The following is a 22,536-nucleotide window of genomic DNA, read 5'->3' as shown; positions in this document are numbered from 1 at the left end:
GCCCTCCTCCCCAGCTGAAAGCATGCTGCTCTGACAGAGTCCTGCACCCCAGCCCTGGCTGGAAGCCCCATGAACTCCCTGCAGAGTCACCTGGAGCTGCTGTTCCTTGAACATGTCAGGGTGGGGTGCATTGAGAATGTCATCTGCCAGCTGGGCCTGGCTGTCAATGTTTACAGGAGTGGTGGCTTTGCTGCACAGGAATTTACTGAAAATCTCCCGGGCCCTGTAAGAGAGCTGACAGGTAGAAAGGTCTGAGCAGATCTGTGGACACACCCCCACTGGACATGCATTTCCCACCTGGGTCACTGCAGCATTCCTAAGGCTGGAGAACTGATCCACAGGCCTAGTCTATATCCTGGCTTACAAAGGGAAATAAAAAAGAATGAGCCAGGAAAACACTTCTGAATCGGCTTCTCTGCAAGTTCCTGAATGGCTGCTTTGTAAGGGCCTCAACAACTGAGACGCGCTACCTGGAATAGGCCTCCAGGTAGGATCCACCAGCAAGCTATGAGCCACAGGGGAGGACCGGAGTTCACAGTGCTCAGAGCACAAGAAAGAGGCATGAGGCCACTCTGTGAGGACAACTGTTACCTTGGGGAAATGCCAAGGACATGGCCGGGGTAGTCCTGGGGCAGCTTGAAAGGAGCTGCCAAGCTGGCAGGGAGAGGATACTTCTCCAAGTCCCCTCCAGTACTGTTCCTTCCTCCCAATCCCAACACCAAGTACCACCTCTGCCAGGCTCTGTGACGGGACATTTATGCAGACTATGTTTAGGCAGGATTAAATGTCACACACTTAAGTTTTTATTCGGAAGCAGAAATGTCATTTTTTTTTAAGTCACGCAGAAGCATCCCTCGTCAACTGCTCAAAGCCACACTTGACGCAGCCCTGTGCACCTGACCCTCACGCAGCCCCCTGCGCTGAAGAGCAATTTACCTCTTTTTTGTCGTGTGCAGGGACATGACTGAAGCATTCACAGGCCTGCCAGAATAAAATGTTCTCTTCACTGAATTCCTTGCGTAGAAAATCCTGAGGGAACACAGCGAAGACAGCAGTCGTTACTCCACAGCTCCTCCACGCCGCTGACCCCCGCACCCCCATCCTGGCCTTCTTTGTCTACAACACAGCGGAATAGCCACCTCTCAAGAGGGCCTTGAAAGCAAGCGTAGAGGCTGCCCAACATCTCTGAGGGGTGCTGTCTGCCTCACCGCTCTTTTCTCAGGAGCTGCTCATCCTTTTTCCTTAAGAAAAGAATTTTAGTTTCTAGTTCGCATACAAAATCCGACGTTGTGTCATTATGGCACTGTCCTACCCATGTTGCCCGGATTCATCCCATTACCCTCTCTTGTTGCTCCACCCCCACTCCTGGGTCCTCAAGAGCTGTACTTGTCAGAGTGCACTTCCAAGAATGTTGAAGAAGCTCCAGCTAGGATGATGACGCACACCTATAATCCCAGCACTCAGAACGGTGAGGCAGGATTATGAGTTCCAAGCCAGCCTGAGTAACACAGTGAGACCCTGTCTCAAAACAAGCAAAGCCAAGAAACTCTGATGTTCCCTGATGCACAGATATCCCAGAGAGAGAGACAGACAGACAGACAGACAAAGAGACAGAGAGAGAGAGAGAGAGAGAGAGAGAGAGAGAGAGAGAGAGAGAGAGAGAGAGAGAGAGAGGAGGACCTTCAGGAAACTCCAGGGAAGGAAGACTGAGCCGAGGGTCTCTACAAATGGACACCCTACTCTGAGTCTTGAGCTTGGAGCAGATGCTGAGACGGTCACACCCCTACAAGGTGATGCACACACAGTCTCTGATGTCTGAGATGACCCAGTGAGCTCAAGCACCCTTGGCACAAAGTGCCGACACCCTACCCCCCATCAGTCTCCCTTACTCACAGAGAAGTAGCGAACACCGATGGGATCCTGCAGCAGACGCTCAAATGACACGGCCCAGCTCGCGACCCTCCTCTCCCGCAGGCGCCGGCAGCTCTGCACGCTGGGGAGGCTGGCATTGCTGCTCAGGCTGTTGTTACTGATGCAGTCCTTCAGGTCGGCTCCCGTCAACTCTGCAGGATCAGCACAGACACACCTGCACCTCCTGCCTTTCTATGTCTGCTCCACAGGAGGCCACAGGTACCTACACCTGGCTCTGTTTTTTCATACTTGTCCGGTCAGTGACATGCACTGCACCTGAAGCCTAGCCAAGGCTTTCTAGACATCAGACATAGCAGTGAAAAGAACACATCTCAGCCTCATAGGGCTGCACATGCACGTACACACACACACACACACACACACACACACACACACTTACTTGAATAATAAGCTCTGACCATGAGAATGAACCAGAGAAGCTATTACCTAAGGTGCACATACAACGCAAAGCAGAAAGTTCCACGTTGAGTATACAGCAGCGAGGCATTTACAAGTGTACCACAAAGCAAAAGACCCTGAGTGAAGTCCAAGAAGAGGCTTCAGCTGGCCCCATCACCCTCCTGATGCTGTCTGCTGCACTTTGGAGTCCACAGCTCGGGGCTTGTGCACTTTTCTGTGTGCAGGTCACTTCTCAGGGGAAACATTAAGCCAAACATCCAAATTGAGTATATAAGCACGTGCCCTCTGGCAGTTCATTCACTGGTGATCCCAATACAGGAAAACACTACAACTCAATAAAGAGAAGGAGAGGTGTCTAGAAAGACCCCATCTGTCACTCCTGTCCACTCGATGAAGCAGCCCAGGGAGGAGAGGAGGACCACAGGCCAGTGGAGGTGGAGCTCGAGAGTTGTTACACGTGTTGCCTCTGGGCACATGGAGCTTCCCTAGATGAGGATGACCCAGGCCAGAGCCAAGGCCAGACCACCGTGGGAGGTAGGACAGGGTCCTCCTGGGCTATGCTGTCAAGAGGCCTCAGGCTCTGTAGCAGAGCTGACTAAGGTGACTTTCCACACGGCATCACTGAGGAAACGTTGCTAGTCCCATGTCCACACCGGGCTCCATCACCTGTTCTGGGCACCTGCTGCCTGGCATTCAGGACAGGCCACTCAGGGTGGTCTGCCTGTGGTCAGGCCACAGGACAGATTCCTGGGGACAAGTGAGCAGGTTCTGGCTTGAGGTCAGTCACTGAAGTGCCCTTCCTAGCAGGGAGGGGAGGAGGGGGAGTGAGGGGCTGGAAGCAGCATGGCCACTTAAACTTCCTGATCACACCCAGTCCACAGGTGCACTGAGAGCTGCCACTGAGCCTACAACCCAGAAGAGCACACACATGGTGTGTAAGCCAGAATACAGAGGGCCTCAAAGGAGGCCTAGTGTGGACACACACTACAAGTCTAGAGGAAAGTGACCCGGAGGGCTAGGAGCCAAGCCAGGGATGTGACTACAGTCTCCTAAGACACCTTCCTCAGACCAGCATGGCACCCAGATTCAATATTGGGCAAGAGTGTTCAAAGCCAGCCAGTACTTGGGTTAGAAGAGACAAGGGGAAGACATAAGAGTCATACACTGACCCCATTACAGACATTTATGTCAGAAGAAATGATATCGTGAGATCAGAACTTGTATGATCTTAATTTTTCTTTGACCCCCCCCCCCATGCACACACACTGTCTGTGCACCACTCACTGTACTCCTGAGGTCTAGAGGAAAGGGCTTGGGTCAGGACACATCACAGACGTTCCAACCTGCTCTTCTGGAACGCTGTTCAGCAGCGTGGCATGGTCAGAGCAGCTGGCACTCCACAGGGCTGCGTCATTAGGGAGCTCAGCCACCACACACACACTACGTGAGCACCTCACACATTTTTCTGTAGGGCTGGGACCCCACACAGGCTGGTTCTCTGAAGCTGATCTGTGTCCAGTGACCACAGCAGATACTGATTTTCTCAGAATGCACATTCAAGTCCAAAATATGTCCTGACAGGTTTCCCAAGAGCTACACAGCTTAGTGTGACAGTCCCAGCAGAAAACTAAACAGGAAGCATAGGAAAAGGCAGGATGGCTCCACCTAGTTCCATGGTACACCACGCCCATCCCCACTGTACACCATCCCCATCCCACTGTACACCATCCCACTGTACACCATCTCCATCCCACTGCACACCATCCCCACTGTACACCATCCCCATCCCACTGTACACCATCCCCATCCCACTGTACACCATCTCCATCCCACTGCACACCATCCCCACTGTACACCATCCCCATCCCACTGCACACCATCCCCACTGTACACCATCCCCATCCCACTGTACACCATCCCCATCCCACTGTACACCATCCCCATCCCACTGCACACCATCCCCACTGTACACCATCCCCATCCCACTGTACACCATCCCCATCCCACTGTACACCATCCCCATCCCACTGTACACCATCCCATCCCACTGTACACCATCCCACTGTACACCATCCCACTGTACACCATGCCCATCCCACTGTACACCATCCCCATCCCACTGTACACCATCCCACTGTACACCATCTCCATCCCACTGCACACCATCCCCACTGTACACCATCCCCATCCCACTGTACACCATCCCCATCCCACTGTACACCATCCCATCCCACTGTACACCATCCCCATCCCACTGCACACCATCCCACTGTACACCATCCCACTGTACACCATCCCCATCCCCACTGTACACCATCCCCACTGTACACCATCCCCATCCCACTGTACACCATCCCACTGTACACCATCCCCATCCCACTGTACACCATCCCCATCCCACTGTACACCATCCCCATCCCACTGTACACCATCCCCATCCCACTGTACACCATCCCCATCCCACTGTACACCATCCCCATCCCACTGTACACCATCCCCATCCCACTGTACACCATCCCCATCCCACTGTACACCATGCCCATCCCACTGTACACCATCTCCATCCCACTGCACACCATCCCCATCCCACTGTACACCATCCCCATCCCACTGCACACCATCCCCATCCCACTGCACACCATCCCCATCCCACTGTACACCATCCCCATCCCACTGTACACCATCCCCATCCCACTGTACACCATCCCCATCCCACTGTACACCATCCCCATCCCACTGTACACCATCTCCATCCCACTGTACACCATCCCCATCCCACTGTACACCATGCCCATCCCACTGTACACCATCTCCATCCCACTGCACACCATCCCCATCCCACTGTACACCATCCCACTGTACACCATCTCCATCCCACTGTACACCATCCCCACTGTACACCATCCCCATCCCACTGCACACCATCCCCACTGTACACCATCCCCACTGTACACCATCTCCATCCCACTGCACACCATCCCCACTGTACACCATCCCCATCCCACTGCACACCATCCCCACTGTACACCATCTCCATCCCCACTGTACACCATCCCCATCCCACTGCACACCATCCCCACTGTACACCATCCCCACTGTACACCATCTCCATCCCACTGCACACCATCCCCACTGTACACCATCCCCATCCCACTGCACACCATCCCCACTGTACACCATCTCCATCCCCACTGTACACCATCCCCATCCCCACTGTACACCATGCCCATCCCACTGTACACCATCTCCATCCCACTGCACACCATCCCCATCCCACTGTACACCATCCCACTGTACACCATCTCCATCCCACTGTACACCATCCCCACTGTACACCATCCCCATCCCACTGCACACCATCCCCACTGTACACCATCTCCATCCCCACTGTACACCATCCCCATCCCCACTGTACACCATCCCCATCCCCACTGTACACCATCCCCACTGTACACCATCCCACTGTACACCATCCCACTGTACACCATCCCCATCCCCACTGTACACCATCCCCATCCCACTGTACACCATCCCCATCCCCACTGTACACCATCCCCATCCCCACTGTACACCATCCCCACTGTACACCATCCCACTGTACACCATCCCACTGTACACCATCCCCATCCCCACTGTACACCATCCCCATCCCACTGTACACCATCCCCATCCCACTGTACACCATCCCCATCCCCACTGTACACCATCCCCATCCCACTGTACACTATCCCCATCCCCACTGTACACCATCCCCATCCCACTGTACACCATCCCATCCCCACTGTACACCATCCCCATCCCACTGTACACCATCCCACTGTACACCACGCCCATCCCACTGTACACCATCCCCATCCCCACTGTACACCATCCCACTGTACACCATCCCACTGTACACCATGCCCATCCCACTGTACACCATGCCCATCCCACTGTACACCATCCCCATCCCACTGTACACCATCCCCATCCCACTGTACACCATCCCACTGTACACCATCCCCATCCCACTGTACACCATCCCACTGTACACCATGCCCATCCCCACTATACGCCACGCCCATCCCTCTGCACAGCACTTGCTGCATCACCATACAAGCAGGAAGATGTTCTGGAAAAACACCAGACCCATGCTTGGGACAGAAGGCAAAGTTGAGAAGTGGATGAGGAAGACTGCAGTGGAGGCGGAAACTGAACCACATCTGAAAACATTCAAGCCAGGCTCTTGCTTTCCAGAGCACATTAAAGCTGACCTCATAGGGCCGTGATTTAGATGTGAAATGAAATTGGAGAAAAACTAGGAAACCCAAGTGAGGAGAGGCCTGGAGGAAGCTCCCATGGCATGGAGCACAGCACTATCTGAACCCCATGTCAGTGCCCAGGAAGAGGCTAAGGGTGACATACAACACACCCAGACTGAGGGCTTGTGCCTTCCACACCACACAGACAGATGAGCCAGAAGAAGGCAGAAGGAAGCACACGACAGGTGCCAGGCTCCTAAGCACAGGGGCATGGCTCCTTCTCTCTGCAACCCGCTGCAGGCTAGTTCAAGCTCCATACCAGTCTGCCCCATTCTGCCAAAGTCATGGGCTTTGCCTAGCCAGTTGACAACCCAGGCAGATATGAGGACTTGTACATCAAAGACGATGCTTAGCACCTCTAGGTGCATAGGAATCACACTATGCTCAGTGCAGGCTTTTGGCGACCCAGGCCCCCGATGGAAAGTGAGGGTGCTGATGTTGTACCCCACTGCATCTTCTGTTGATGAGGAGACCCTCACCAATGAAGAACTGAGCCCAGCAGAGTAATCACTGCAACTTTTTCCCTCCAGCTTTCCCCAAGGCAACGAAGTCTGAACTAAAGACTGAACAAGGAACAGAAGTTAACTCAAGGAACACAGAAGAATCCTCTACACTAGGATGTGTACATGCAAAGGTCCTGTGGCAGGAGAAATGCAGCACACAACTGTGACCCAACTAAGCAGCAGGAGTGCTGGCAGGCCACATGGGTACCTTGGCAATGTGGCCTGCACCCCAGACAAAGGACTGGCAAGTTCTCTTGTGCTCCATACAGTGGAAGGTGGCCTGGAGGACAGAAAGGCAGAGGAGGGAAGGTGGGACTGAGTCACCGAGCTACCCTCAGACCATATGACCCTACAAGGGTGAAGAAACTTGTGCTTCTGAATTACAAGGTACGTGTAATTCCAGCACAAGCTTAGCATGAGAAATACCCACTTCCTCTGTGGCCAAGGCACCTAAGTGCTGGAGTAAGTGGTCCAGTCCTCCATGCAGACCTCCCAGCTTGATCATATGCAGCTTGTCCCTGCCTGCCAGCTCAACAAGACCTTCCCCACTCCCTTAAACACCCAGGTTCCTGTGCGCCCACCTAACTACAAGGGGTTACTGGTCCCCAGTGCTGCAGAAGGAAGTGCTGGGTTTGTGGTGGGAGTGAACCTGTGCTGTCTGAGTCAGTAAGTGAAAGATGACCAGTCTACCGACTACACTCATTTGTATAACCTGATACAAAACAATGACTTTCCAAGACTCCCAAGTCAACCTGACACTATGAACTCTAACAAAGAAGGAATTGTAGCAAATGACTGCTGAACTCCGGTGTGTCACTTAGCGTCCCACACTGTACCATCTGCCAGGATTCCCGGCTGTGGGTCAGGCTTGCTCTTGGGTCTCTCAGGCATGGACACTGGTCACAGAGGAAAGCGGTGCAGCACCTCAGCAGGCACAGCTCAAGTGGCAATGACAAGAGCGGAGAGTTGACACCACAGGAGGTGAGGGGAAGCAGGGTCCATCTCCTGGCAGCGGCACTAGAGACCCGCTCAGGTGAGAGGCCTGGTTAGTGAGGGGACAATTTCCATGGCTGCAGCAAAGCACTTCCCCTAGGACAAGAGGAAGTGTCCTGTGCTCTGATAATGCCTCCCTGAGGCTGTGGAAACGGACTTGGCCTTGAGTCCAGCACAGCACAGGGACCTAGACAAAGACAGCACAGATGCTGAGGTGGCGCCTAGCCACAGTGTGTTGTGACAGGTCACACACATGCAGAGGCAGTTCTGAATCCCCAAGAATGACATACAGGGTTCTTTTAAACAGAGCTCCTAGTGGATGTTTTGATCCCACTGGGGGTATAGGAGGCTTGCGAAGCAGAGGGGTAACCGCAGAGTCCCCTCAAGTTGCTCCTGTGGGTTGAATCTTAGTGCTTTTGACAGGCTACACAGACAAGAAGTCCCCTCCCACTTTGTCATCCACTTTGGAGTTCAGAACCCACACCACATTCCAGCGCTGCTGGTCACACAGAGAACAAAACACCTTCAGAGTAAGCCTGACCTGGGACAGCAGGCAGCACCTGGTGGGCAAGGGATTCCTTATAAACACATCTATTCCTACACCAAGTTCAAGGCCAGGCCAGGAGGCTGACACATGTCAGGTGTGAGACTCGCTGGCCTGCTGGGAGCTGCCTGCCTGGTCCTCATGTGAAGCACTTGGGTGAAATACAGACTGCGTTGAAGAAGATAAGGCATGGTGGCACTCGTTCACCCGCACTGTAGCCTTAGTGGGTGTGCTCTAGGTGTCTGTAGTGATGTGGGTTTTCTTCTTGCAGGCAAATGCTGTCCTGGTGAGAACGTGACCCAAGTCTGTGGCAGACTTGCTGAAACAAGCTGGAACAGCTGCCAGCACAGCTGCAGAGATTGCTTAGAGATGTAGGCTGTAGGTTACACATTTCAGTAAGTCCTTGGGACTGACAGTGTGCAGTTACTTCTGTGATGCACAGCCTCAGCCCACTCCCAGCTCACTGTACTCTTCCCCCAAATCATAACCCTAAGTATTCCAAATGCTCAAGTCTCAACTCTAAGTCACGTGGCAGCCCATCCCAGCATAAGACCCTCCCCACGCAGCAAACATACCTGAGGACTGCACATGTCAGCCTGCTCTGACACTCAAGACAAGTTGATAGACAGATGTGGACTTTACCTGGGTAGAGCTGATAAGAGCCACTGTGGTGCCATCTAACCAAATACTTCCAACCATTCACCGTAAACCACCCTTCTGAGTCCATACGAGGCTCAGCCTGGATGGCCTGGGTTAGAGGCTTGGGCCACGGGTGCTGAGGACATGGCTCCTTAGCTCAGCCTTGGGGGTAGATGAATTATTGCAGAGCCTCGGGGACCCTCACAAAGGCAGCCTTCAGCCTTCCAGCACGGGCTGCTGGAGAGGCCCTAGAGCCTCACAAAGCCTCAGAGACTCATGCATAATGCACAGCCAGAGTGCCTGCTGCAGAGGCCTGAATTATTCACATGGGCAGAGACACTGTTCTCCCAACACTGGGGAGGAGCCGCTGTGCAGTTCATTAAACAGCAGCAGCAGCAGCAGCAGCAGCGAGAACACACAGCTCCTCGTGATAGTTATGTGATGCTGTCATTTACACATCATCTTGAATTTAAGATCTTAAGTCCCATAAACACGAGATCTAAATTCTCCGTGAGAATGACTAAAGCCATGGAGTCTCCAGGGCGTGCACGTAAGAGACAACCAGCCTGAACTCAACCAGTTCCAAAGCAAAGTCTGTGGCATCAGCAGCGCACCTCTGAAAAGCCCGAGGGGAGCGAGGCGTGCCAGCTTTGGAAAAGAAAGCCTTTCTCTGCTGTCCTCACAAACGAAACCAGTGCACAAACGGAGGTGGATAAAAGACAGAGCCAGCGAGGCCTCGTGAGTTCTCCGTGGTTTCTGAGGTTGGGACTTCCCCCAGGTAGCACAGGTAAGGGTCAGCAGAGGCCATTTTCAGCTTTCTGGACACAGTCCCCAGCAATTCCAAATTTGGTCTCCAAGACATGCATGGGAAAAGATCTGACTAGGTCAAAATTTTACTATCCAAAGCCGGATGACCACAGTCCACTAACTGGTTAATTTGGGAGAACACTCCTCCACAAACCTTAAGACTCTGTCAGTTCCAGTAAAAAGGTCATCAGAGCAATCTCAATATTGTCCTCTAAAACAAACCTGTGAAGGTTTAAAAGGAAGCCCTGGTGTGCCTCCCTCCCTTCAGCACACTGCTTCCCCTTCAGTGTCTGAAGCAGGGGATACACCCTTACCATCCATGAGGCTGCCTGGTTGGTGTGAGGATGGGGAGCAGGAACAAGACTCCCAGTCTCTTCTGGGCCCATCGTGTCTGGCCCTCCTGCCACAGCCTTCCATGCCCCCTCCAGCCAGGGACAATCACCAAAACATACACACACGTTTTTTTCTAAGCTGTTTGAGGGTAAGTGCCAACAGCAATACACACACACACACACACACACACACACCTCTGAACCCACCAAGGTGTACTCCCTGCCAAGCCTTTCTTAAGCACTGTGATAAAAACCCGAACATTCACCACCCACCCTGTCCTTCACAGCAGCGTCATCCCCTCTGTCTAGGACTAAATTCTCAGAGCTGGTGATCACAGCTTTCACACACCTCCCACTTCTCTGCATTGCGACCTTGGTGGGCCAGAGGATCTGAAGTCAGCTATCTATCTTATCTTGGTTTGTCAGAATGTCAGGGAGAGAAGCAGGTCTTACAGGCACCTCTTGCTGGGTGCACCATGCTGGTTTTGAGGCCTGATCCTGTAGCCAGGGCACCAGGTTTCTGTACCGTTACTCTTTCCTCTCAGAATACAGGCTGAATAGCCTTCATTCAGAAATCTGAAATTCGAAATGCTCCCAAATCCAAAAATTTTGGGTGAATAAAAAAAGATACTTCTATACCTTGTCTCATGTGACAATGTGTCAGTCACCTGCAAGCACACTAAAGTACTGAGTACAATTACCCTCAGGCTCTATGTGTAAGATGAATAAATGAAGCCCATGGTAAGACCTGTGTCTCATCCCTGAGACAGCTCATTGTACACATGCAAATATTTCAAAATACAAGGGGAAACGTCAGAAAACGGAAATACTGGTCCCAAGGATTTTGTATAAAGGACTCTCAGTCTCCCACACTAACGCAGAAAGTGTCGCATGTTCAGTGAACTGTGCCCATGGTCTCAGCCTCCTGAGATGGTCTCTCGTGGCTATCCTGCTTTTCAGTCAGTCAGTGGCTTGCTCTCAATGGTCTGCTACCTTTCTTCCCCACTCAGCTCTCCATCAGGTGGGCCTTGTGTCCCTGTGAGTCCCCCCATGCACTGAGTACTGATGGGAAACAGACACAGACCTGCAGACCCACTGTGTGCTCTCCCTGCTCTGCCCAGGAGTTGGCCTTTGGGTATCTCCCTGTCACTTCCTCTCCAGCAGTGGACAGCCTCCTTCTCACTCCTGATGCCCACTCCTACTATTCCCTCAACAAAAGCAGCCGAGCTCTCCAGAGTTCCTCTGCATTTCCCACTCACAGCGGAGTCCCTCCTACGAACCTTGCTGAGCCCTGAAGTCCTGTCACCTGCTCAGTGAAGCCACTGCCTCTCTGTAAACATGGTCCCTTCATTCCCACAGTGCTCTTGTAAACATCAGCCACAAGGTCACCACTGTGGACAATTTTGGCTCTGGAAGAAGCCAGGCAGAGACAGAGCACAACATGACCTGTCTGTATCTAGGTGACAGGACATGACGATCACATGACCCCTTATGTTTATGTCTTGGCCTTCTTATGGGGAGAATCGAACACTTGCAGGGCTTGGGGCCGGAGAACACAGTAAGGATCCCAAGCTACACATCCAAGTACTGGAACTATACCAGACAGAAGCTAACACGTCTTCAACAAGAGAGACCTTCAAACTACCTGGAGGGCCAGGTCTACATGGAAGTCCTGCATGGCATGGGGAAGACATCCCTGGACTCACCTCATTTCCTGAGTCACAGTCTGTGTATCTGACTTCTGTCACCTTACTCCAAGAGCTGCTGACACTTCGTATTAAGCAGTGGGGAGAGCTCAGGACAGGACTAGCTGCTACAGAGTAGTCTATGTTTCCACTATGTAGTAGTGGAAACCTGAGGGCAGCCGTTGGCTCCTCACCTGAGAAAACCACAGCCAGCAATGACAGATCCCGATGAGAATCAGAATGACATGCTTTGAGCCCCACAGTACCTCCTCAGAACAGAGTCCCCCAATTGTTGGTCTAATTCTATGGGTCCACTGTGAGGGTGAGGCCTCTGAGGTCTTAGGATAGTGGTGGGTAGTAGAACTGGGCAGGCACCACAAACTCTCAGGTGGTGTCCCAGTACGCTTTCCTGCCCTGCTTGCTCCCAGGCATCAGCCAGCCAGGTTCACAGTCTCACAGGGAGTACAAGGCCAGACAGTCCTTTGGGGCTGTTCTAGGATCACATGATTACGTATACTTCAAGGGCCCTGAGGGACAGAATGGGAGAAACCCAAATGCTGTCCTGAAGTGAGAGCAGACCCATCTGAGCCCAGCAGAACAAACTCAGCATGTGAAACGACACAGTGTTTCAGGAGAGGAAATGCCAAGCAGATGGGCAAATGCCAAGAGCTTTCAGGGCCGTAAGAGTGGGTAGAGCAGGAGCTGCCAAGGGTCAGTGTGGGAAGTGGTGGGAGCAAATAGTTCCTTCGTTCGTCATGCTGCATTTTCAGAATTCAGTTTAGGAGCCATCGGCTGCCACCATGAGGGTCACTGGACCACAGGGGGGCCTAGGACATGCCAGAAAGGGGCAGCATCTCTTTCAAGCCCTGATCAGATTCACATGCTGGCTGAAACCAAAAAGGGTCACGATTCCTTAACTGGCTAATTCTTTCTAGACTTACTTCATTTTGACAAATAAAAAAATTGGTATCATGAAGACATTCTCCTTTTATGTTCACATCAATGGGCACACATGAAAGAGTCACCTGGCAACAGAACCTGGACAAAGGAGAAGACAGACACACTGCCCAGCACATAAGCCCAGGGATCCAGAGGCTGGGCTCAGGAGGAAGGTTCCAGAGCCACACACCCACATGGCAGTTAGAGACAGGCTTCACCTTCTACATAAACCTTGTCAAAGAGGGTGCTCTGGCTGTGCCAAGTGTAATGATGGAGCTAACTTCATAGGATGGGGTGCACTCCACTCCTCACTGGAAAGCTACAGAACCTTTCAATAAAAACCTGGTAATAACTATACACTATCATCACAGGAAAGTGGTGACAATGTTAGGCACACAGGCATTGAATGATGCCAACTAATAACTGGGTCATGCTAGTCCTGAACATCGTGTGAAAGGGCGAGCAACTCCAGCTATGTATCTGCAGTGTTAAGTCATGATTCATAACATATTTTCCTCTTTAAAATTTTAAATATAAATCTAAAACTTCTGTTGGTCAATATCTAAACTCATGTTCTCATCCCCTCTCCACACAGACATGGCACCTCATTTAAGGAAGGTCCTGCTTTCTCTTTGATGAACTCAATCAGTTGTGAAGGTCAGGGCTGGCCAGGAGCTCTGCTTTGGGTTCATAGACGATGTCAACTGTGAACTGTGCATATGTAGCTGTCTCCTTTCCAGTCCTAAAGACTCTCTTTCTTGTCTTTCTACTCTTAGCTAAACCTAAAACCTAAAGTTGCTGAGATGTAGACATGCTTGTGTTATTCCGATCGTTGAGTACAACTAAGACAAATCAAGCCAGTGCTCGACTCCATTGGCTGCTCCTTTGGCCTCCATGGTGTGAGTCATCTGGCTTCCCCTCTTCTGTACTGTGACAGATCTGCTCGTGTGCCTGCCATCATCTGCCCTGAAAGCAGATCCATCCAACTTGGGGTCTGCCCCCAAGGAGTGTCCCTAAGTGTTGCAAACAAAGCAGAAACTCAAACCCCTCCCCCGCACCAGGAAGAAAAGCGGATTCCGGGGGCATCCAAGACTTAAATGTGAACAATACAATAGTAACAGTCTTACCTTCATGGTCTCAGGAAGAGCGGAGGAGGAGGAGAGCTAAGACAAAAGCCTACTTAAAGGGGAGGCACCTGGGACTATCTTAAAAACTTCCGGTCTTCAGAAGACAGTACTGAGAACCAACCGCAGAAGGCTTGCCTGCATGCCTTCCTCAAATGCTATCATTCCTTCCTTCATTTCATTAGCTACAAAAACCAAGCAGGAATGCAATCCAAAATGTAAGCTGTGGTGGTGTGAAGGAGACCGGTCCCTATAGGCTCCAGGATTTGAACACCTGGTCCCCAGCTGATGACACTGTTTGGGGAAGAGGGGTCGTTGAGCATTTGGGAGGGAGAGCCTTGCTGGAGGAAGTACATCCCTGGGAGCAGGCTGTGAGCGTTCACAGTCTTGCCTCACTTCCTGGCTACTCTCTGCTTGATGATGTGAGCGCTCCGCTTCTTGGTCCTGCAGCCACGCCTGCCACTTAGAACCAAGCTTCCCCACCATAATGGACTCTTATCCCTTTGAAACTGTAAGCTAAAATAAACTTCTTCTATAAGCCTCCTTGTCACCGCATTTTATCACAGCAATGGGAAAGTAGCCAATATAGAAGATTATCGTAATTCGTTCATTCAATCCAAGAATCCTTGTCAGAATTCATTATTTTTTCAATTTCCTACTGATCAACTAACAACAACATAAACCAGCCAAATGAGAAAGAAAAAAAAAGCAACAAGCACAAGCCTGTTTGTTTTTGGCAGTGTCTAGGATGGAATGCAGGGCCCCAAGCTTGTTTGTCAGGTAGTCTACACTGACATCCATCTAAGCAAAAGTCTGCACTGAGTATTTAAAAAAAATCACATGGCCACATACAAACCCTAGCTGCCACGATGAACACAACAGGAAGCTCTGAGAAGGCGGTTTCTTACATATTGCTGGGTGGTGTGCACACTGGAAATGGAGACTACCTCACACACACCAATGGCCAGCTCCTCAGAGCAAGGCACACCCAGATGGCCATGCAGAGACCTGCACAGGCATGTCTTACAACACCTCTGTGTTAGCTGAAGTTTGAACCAGCACAGACGCTATCACCAGGGGCAAGAGAGGGCAGTGGCCATTTAACAAGAACAGGGCACGGGAGCCAGAGTGAATGGTAACTGACCCACAAGGCATGTTCACAGAAAGTCGTCAGGCACCAGAGCACACATGGCAGCATTAGTCCAAGTGGGTACAGCAGCCAACCTGTCCTCAGTGGGGAACTGGTGCCACTCAGGCCCCAGGTGATGGTATGTATACTTTTCAGTGTCTAAGCTACTTTTCAATAAACAGTTTTCATTACTTGAAAAGTGGTCACCAAAACTCACGTCAAGTGCCCGAAGCCGGAAGTGTCGTGAACTGTGAGATGCACCTTCTAGGTGTGTTCCCCCAACACAGCATAACTTTGTGTAGGGGAGTGAGTGCTCTCACTGGGCTTCTGCCTTTAGGCAACCTTTCTCAGATGCTGTCTATATGATCAAGTTTGGCAATTCAAATGGCCAAACACATGGGAAGTTGTCTCCAAAAGAAAAGGAGCTGTTATGTTGGGCACAAACGGCCTGTGTGTGACCAGGTTGGGGCACAGACAATGAAACAGGGACTGTGTATGTGCTTTCATTTTTTAACAGATCACGTGGTAGGGATGAGACATGAGTCAGAGTGAACATGGAAGGTCAATGTGCCCTGGGAACCAGGCAGAGACTGAAAGGATGATGCCCCAAGAATAGGTAGGTGCCTTCCTCCTCCAGTGCCAGCCATTCCCCAGTGTGTTGTAAAGATCACTGGCATCAATCACTGTAGTCCCATTAATGTCAACTAACTTGAAAGGATGCCTTTTTAAAGGCAGGAAAGCCATCATTAGGTCATGAGTCTTGGGTTTTGTTTTAAAATATTTACATAAAAGCCTTCCTTCCCAGAGGATGTGGTAAATTGTCCCAGAGATATGCTGTCTGTAAGTGGCCTTTGCAAGCTGGCCCCAATCCCTTCTGTACAAGGCTCACCAAAAAGTCCATGTTACTCAACCAGTATGTGCCACTTATAACTGGCAGGTGAAGTCACTGGATAAGGAGTAAGCACACGGCAGTGCCACCTAGCTGACCTCCATCGTGTTCAGAGCTGTACGGGACCTCAGGAAGCTCCCAGATCCTGTCCACATCCTTTGTTCAGAGAACAAAGCCATCTCTGAGCAAATGGTGGTGCTGACTCCCACCAGCCTGTAACACAGTGGGAACGGTCCTCCTCACCAGCTTTGAGACCTTGCAAGGCCTCCGTGTCTGGATCTCAAATGCAGAAGGATCACACTGCACCTGAATTACAACTGTCACTCACTGAGGTGAGGGCTGGATACACTGGAACCTGTGGGTCTAAGTGTTGCTATTTAGGCATGCAGCACTACAACCTTCTCCTAATCTAAGGACACCCTTGAGTGTTACACCACATGGTGTCAGACAAAGAGCCCTCCCAGGAGGTGAGCCCAAATATTCTACAGTGTGTAGAACACTGCTCCCTGGAGAGCTGGGTAGGACACCAAGATGCACCAGAGTGCCCTGGAACAGTAACAGCTCAGAAGACAGGCTCTGGTGTAGTCAGGGCCATGCCACCACTTCATGATGCTCTGACTTTTCATGACAGAATGCTCGGTAAAGGCAGAGAAAAGTAACAGGATGGACAGGCAGGCAGGGCTTGCTGATTCCAGAATGAGGTATCAGCTCTGAATGAATGATGAACTGATTGTTTCCCATGCCTGGAATGTGTGGGATACAGGATACCCCAGGCACACTGGGGGTGAGACCTGGTGCTTCATGCTTCTAAAGACAGTGTTCTACCTGTGGAATGAGAAACCATGGGAGCTCTTTGTACTGAGCTCAAATTTTATTCTGAACTTTCTAAATCGTGTTCCACAACTCGAGTGTGAAAGCATTGCAATCACAGGATGTTGGTTGTGATGGTCTGGCTGTGACTGGAACCCTACTGCCACGCAGCACTAGAAAACTGAACTAAATGTGTGTAGCAATGACCCTTGGAAGCTGGACCACTGTCACCCTAAGACTGTCACTCCTGATGGGAAAGTCATCAAGGAGGTGCATGCTTAGATCAGCCCATTTACCAGGAGGCATGTTGGGAACTACAGCAGGAAAGGGTCCCTACAATTGACACTTCATTGAGCTGAAGAGATAAATGAGAACTAGAGAAAGCTAAGGGGCTGCAGTATGCAGTCCAAACACAACTGGAGGAGACTAGGCTGGGGACCACCCAGGACATCTTAGTATTGACTCTAGGCAATGCATGCTCAAGACGATGTGGAGCTACAGGATGAAGGCTGCCAGCCCTTGCACAAGTCTGGGGAAGTTCCAGATCCAACCAGTTCTTGTAGGAATCCCTGGAGGGACTTCCATCAAGCCATGAATATAAAGGCTCTTTCAGGAGGAGTATCCTTCCTATGTCAAGTCGGGAAAGCACCTTGGTCACTTGACAAAGGAACTGCTGCTGCCGAGCACTGAGTAAACGGACTAGGACAACTGCATCCCGTGTCCCACCACATCTCTTAGCAAAATTTCTGGCAAGTGCCAGACTGGTCCAGAGGTCCAGTCCCCTTGTTATGCCATCACAAACTTGCTGCTCTTTGTCACTCCTTCCTACTCATTCCTATGAAGATCCTCGTATGTGTGCACTTAAGACACTCATGTTTCCTTCCCATTAACCAGTTCTCCAGCCAAAGGCTCTACGGCGCCAAGGGGAACCACAGGGAGGACAGCACCCTACACAGCTCTTTATCAAAGTGTAAAAGAGCACAAACCCCAGGCATGTATTGCAAAGGCTTCTGCAAGTGAGCATACTATGCCAACTCCTCCGAAACAGAGTGTTGGCACATAAGCAGGAAGCCCCTGGGCATCACCTCTCTGACTCTACCCTCCTGGTCTCAGAGCCAGGTTCACAGTGCTTTTCTGCCACAGAGACCCACACAAGGCTCAGTTCCACAGAGTCTTGTCCTCTAGGAATCTAGGGAATGCATTCCCCTGGTGAGGGGAGGGTGCAGAGCCGCCTCGGTGGGCCTCTGAAGACAGACGAGGAACCACGAGAACCCCACTCCCACTCCAGTGCACTAAGACAAGTTCTGAACATGCCCAAGGTTCCCACAAGCAGAAGAGGGGGAGGAGGGAAGGGGAGAGGAGGGGAGGGGAGAAGGAGTCACTGGCTTTATTACTCTTGAACTTTGCTTGAAAAAAAATTCACAACATAGTTACTAATAAAAACTCCTTCCAAATGTCTTGTAAAACCAGAAAGAAATGAGTGTGTTGGGAGGCATCTTGGCAGAAACCAAGTCTGCCTGCTTCCCCAACAGTCTACAGTCTGTTTGAGTTTTAAGTCCAAAAAAGCCACAAAAAATGGGAACTACTGAGCCAAATAAAAGGCTCTGATTAAAACACCTGCTCTCACCCCACATGCTACAAATTAACATTCCATTCCCACTAGTTAGTGAGCAGTGAAAAGTACAAGATCAGGCTGTGGTGCCATGAACCACCGAGTCACGCTGCACAGTATCCGAGGTTCCACTGGGGCTCCTTTCACGTCCCTCATCTCTTGTGATTTTATAGAATATGGGTTCACCTGCCAAGAATCTTCACAATTGCAATGCTCCATATGTTGAAAGTGAATGCGACCTAACTCCAAATCCTTGTGGCAACAACGGCCGGCCCTTCATCACCGAGCAGCATCCGCGTCCGCTCATCACAGCTGTGATGTGGACCGCTGCAGCCACTTGTGTAGGACAGAAGATGCCATCAGGCTGGGGCAAAGCCAAAGCTGCCAGGCAGGAAGGGATGATGGCTTGCCTGAGTGCAGCCCTGGGCAGACCCCAAATCTTTACCCTACAGCTTAGGGTGAGGATGAACAGTAAGAAGTGCCAGGGAGTGAGGAGGGCAAAGGGCAGGAGGGCATGGTCATTCCCAGAACATCCACAGGTAAAGACAAGCTTTTCACAGTCTGAGACATTAAGCAGCCCTCCAGATCTCGGAGTTGCAAACAGTACAAACCAAAACTAACCCGACTGAGAAGACTGAGAGAGCCCAGCAGCCTCCTCAGGGAGGCGGGGCTTCACAAGGGGGGAGGCTGAGCAGACCTGGCCAAGCCCCCAGCACCTAGCACAGGTCACAGAGACAAAAACACGAAACAAAGGTGCGGCCACCACTCTCAGCAGGCATGCTAGTCCTCATCAAAGTTGCTCAAGTCTCCAGGACAGTCTGGGGACTCCCAGCACTCAGCCCAGTGTCCATGCCAGCCTAGAGTCTAGACAAGTCCCAAGTCCAGACAAATACTTAGCCCAGTGTCAAGCACCCAGAGCCCCATGGGGCACAGCAGGCCAAGAATCGCCCTTGGCCCGATACTCTGTTCCCTCAAGTTCCACTGAAAGTTCCACCATGAAGCAAACCTACAGTCACGTGCGCCACTGCCACACGGCTCAGGGAGACATTCCTTGGCTCTCCTGTCCACTCTGAACCTGGGCAGAGGGTCAAACAAGAGGACACTCATGCCCACACTTCAGATAAGAAAAGGATAAAAGCAGAGAAAACCTAACCTGAGGCCTAGCAGCCTGGAGAAGAAGATGAAGACAGACTTGAGGTGCCTTCTGGAATTTAGCCAGGTAGGGGTGCTACAGACCAGGTCACCCACCTGTCATTCAGCCAGGCATTTTCCATCTGTGCTTCAGGATAGGACATTTGCTTGACTGGGTTTAAGAGCATTTTGCTGCTGTAAACACTTTAGAAGTCATTGCCCTAACCCAGCCTTCTAACACTTGGGCTAATGTCACTGAAGATCACTGGGGCCCAGATCCAGTGACCCTCTCACCAAGCTTTCTCATGTCAGTCACTGGCAGGAAAGAACACAGACTACCACTCAGAGAAGGGGCAGGTGAGGCGGCAGGCGGGGACAGGAGAATGACATCAGGAAGAGTAGAGGGGGAGGTCCAGAGACCTGGAGTGCTGAAGAGCCACTGACGGTCACTGGAACCAGTCTGGGACAGCAGTACACTGTGGACTGGTCAGATGAAGGGGTCCAAGTTCAGTGTGGACTACTGCCCTGCGAGCGACTGTAGAGGACAGGCGCGGTTGGGGGGAGGAGACAGAGCATGCACTGCGGATGGAGGAGGCAAAGCCTCACTTCTACACGAAGGATCCGTGGATGTGGTGAGGGCAGGGGAGTTAGAGTTGAAGGGTCTGACATGAGCACATGAGGAACGGCGGCTTCCAGGACCAGCAGGCCTGCAGGAGAGCTAAGGTTGGACAGTACAGAGAGCTTAGGAAGGGTGTTACACAGTCCCAAAGCCACACCCACCCACTGACATCACACTGTTACAGGCTGATTAGGTCAGGATGCACCATGCTGACAGTCCTAACTTCCTCCACTCCAATCTATTTCTCTGGCATATTTTCATTATTCTCTCTCTCTCTCTCTCTCTCTCTCTCTCTCTCTCTCTCTCTCTCTCTCTCTGTGTGTGTGTGTGTGTGTGTGTGTGTGTGTGTGTGTGTGTGTGTGTGTGATTACAGAGATCAGAAGGCAGTTTTGGGGAGCTGGTTCTCTCCCTGTACCATGTGGGTTCCAGGAAGAGAACTCAGGTTTTTTAGGCTTGTGTGGCAGGTCCTTTACCCACTATAAACCACCACGCAGCTCTTCTCTGGCATAAATCAAAGGGTGCTACCCTCACAGGAACCCTGGAAGCTAAAAGAAGCTTGTATCTTTCTATCTCAGTGAGGAGCAGGTATAACCAGAGGCTGGGGGAATCCTTCCATAGAAAGGAGGTTCTGACCCGACCCAGGCAGGAGATCCTAGGTTGTGACTACTACCTTTGTGACAAGACCACCTTGTTTGCCCTGGAGTGCTTTCTCACACCTTTCATAGACTCCTCTCTTAAGCTCTGTGACTTTCAAACTGTCTGCATGCTAAAACTGGTAGTGATGTCTCTAATGATCTGCCTGCTGCCAGCTGACTTCATACACCAGAACTACTGAACCTTTAGCAGGAAAGGCACACCTGAATGTCCGCATGCAGCAGAAAGTGGTGTACCCTTCTGAGAACACAAGAGTCGGGTGGGAGGGGAGATCCTGGTAGAGCTGCTAATAGGAAGTTAAAGAGGTTAAGCTCCATGGGAGCACAGAGATGGCATCATGGGAGCGCAGAGGTAGTACAGAGGTGGATCACTGAAGGAGCACAGGGATGGGACACTGTGGGAGCACAGAGGTAGATCACTGAGGAAGCACAGAGGTGGGATACTACGGGAGCACAGAGGTGGATCACTGCGGGAACACAGAAGTGGATCACTGAGGAAGCACAGAGGTGGGATACTGCGGGAGCACAGAGGTGGATCACTGCGGGAACACAGAAGTGGATCACTGAGGAAGCACAGAGGTGGGATACTGCGGGAGCACAGAGGTGGATCACTGCGGGAACACAGAAGTGGATCACTGAGGAAGCACAGAGGTGGGATACTGCGGGAGCACAGAGGTGGATCACTGCAGGAGCACAGAAGTGGATCACTGCAGAAGCACAGAGGTGGGATACTGGGAGCCCAGAGGTGGGACACTGGGAGCACAGAGGTGGGACACTGGGAGCACAGAGGTGGGACACTGCAGGAGCACAGAGGTGGGACACTGGGAGCACAGAGGTGGGACACTGCAGGAGCACAGAGGTGGGACACTATGGGAGCACAGAGACAGAAGCACAGGGGTGGGACACTTTGGGAGCACAGAGGTGGATCACTACAGGAGCACAGGAGTGGGACACTGCGGGAGCACAGAGGTAGGACACTGCGGGAGCACAAGGGTGGGACACTATGGGAGCACAAGGGTAGAACAATGCAAGAACACAGAAGTGGAGCACTGTGGGAGCACGATGCTGAGGTACCACAGATGACAGTGGGAAAGCCAAGCCTGTATCCGAGGCAGAAAACTCCTTTCAGTACCAGCATCAACAGTGGGACTCTCACATTTGTGTCCCCTCCCCTCTCCTCTCCCTCCGTCTTTCTCACTCCTCCCTTCTTCCCTGAGACTGGGATAAAATCCCTGGGCTCAAGCATGCTAGGTAAGGGCTTGAACCACGAGCAACACCACCAGCCCATACTTGGTTTACACACTTTCAACCTTCCAGGTTGAAATCTTGTTTTCTGTTTGGATAAGTTTTCAACAAGTGGGTCACTGGGAAGTCTCTATGCTAGGGACACTCCTTCTCTAGGCAGGATGTGCTGTCTTAGGGACAGTCTGCCCTCCACAGAAGGCCAGTGTGCAGGCTGTGGTGCAGTGGTGGCCTTAAGCCCTTTCCTGCTGAG

General features: G+C 51.6%; 1 protein-coding gene across 8 annotated transcripts in view; it reads right to left on the bottom strand.

Moving 5' to 3' along the window:
* The window catches only part of Rgs12 (regulator of G protein signaling 12), a 101,677-nt gene that overhangs the window by 19,504 nt on the left and 59,637 nt on the right, over positions 1–22,536 (bottom strand). For 7 of the 8 annotated variants that reach the window (XM_059275746.1, XM_059275739.1, XM_059275742.1 and 4 more), the window contains exons 5-7: positions 1,894–2,063; positions 937–1,029; positions 91–234 (exon numbers count right to left, since the gene is read on the bottom strand). In XM_059275746.1, coding sequence (XP_059131729.1) covers positions 91–234; positions 937–1,029; positions 1,894–2,063 — 407 coding nt within the window. The remainder of the gene's footprint in view (positions 1–90; positions 235–936; positions 1,030–1,893; positions 2,064–22,536) is intronic. The other variant, XM_059275743.1, reaches the window with a different exon arrangement.

The sequence above is a fragment of the Peromyscus eremicus genome, chromosome 10 (genome assembly GCF_949786415.1).
Source record: "Peromyscus eremicus chromosome 10, PerEre_H2_v1, whole genome shotgun sequence".
Classification (NCBI taxonomy): Eukaryota; Metazoa; Chordata; class Mammalia; order Rodentia; family Cricetidae; genus Peromyscus; species Peromyscus eremicus.
The sequence above is the reverse complement of the archived record's forward strand: the minus strand, read 5'-3'. Positions and strand labels throughout refer to the sequence as shown.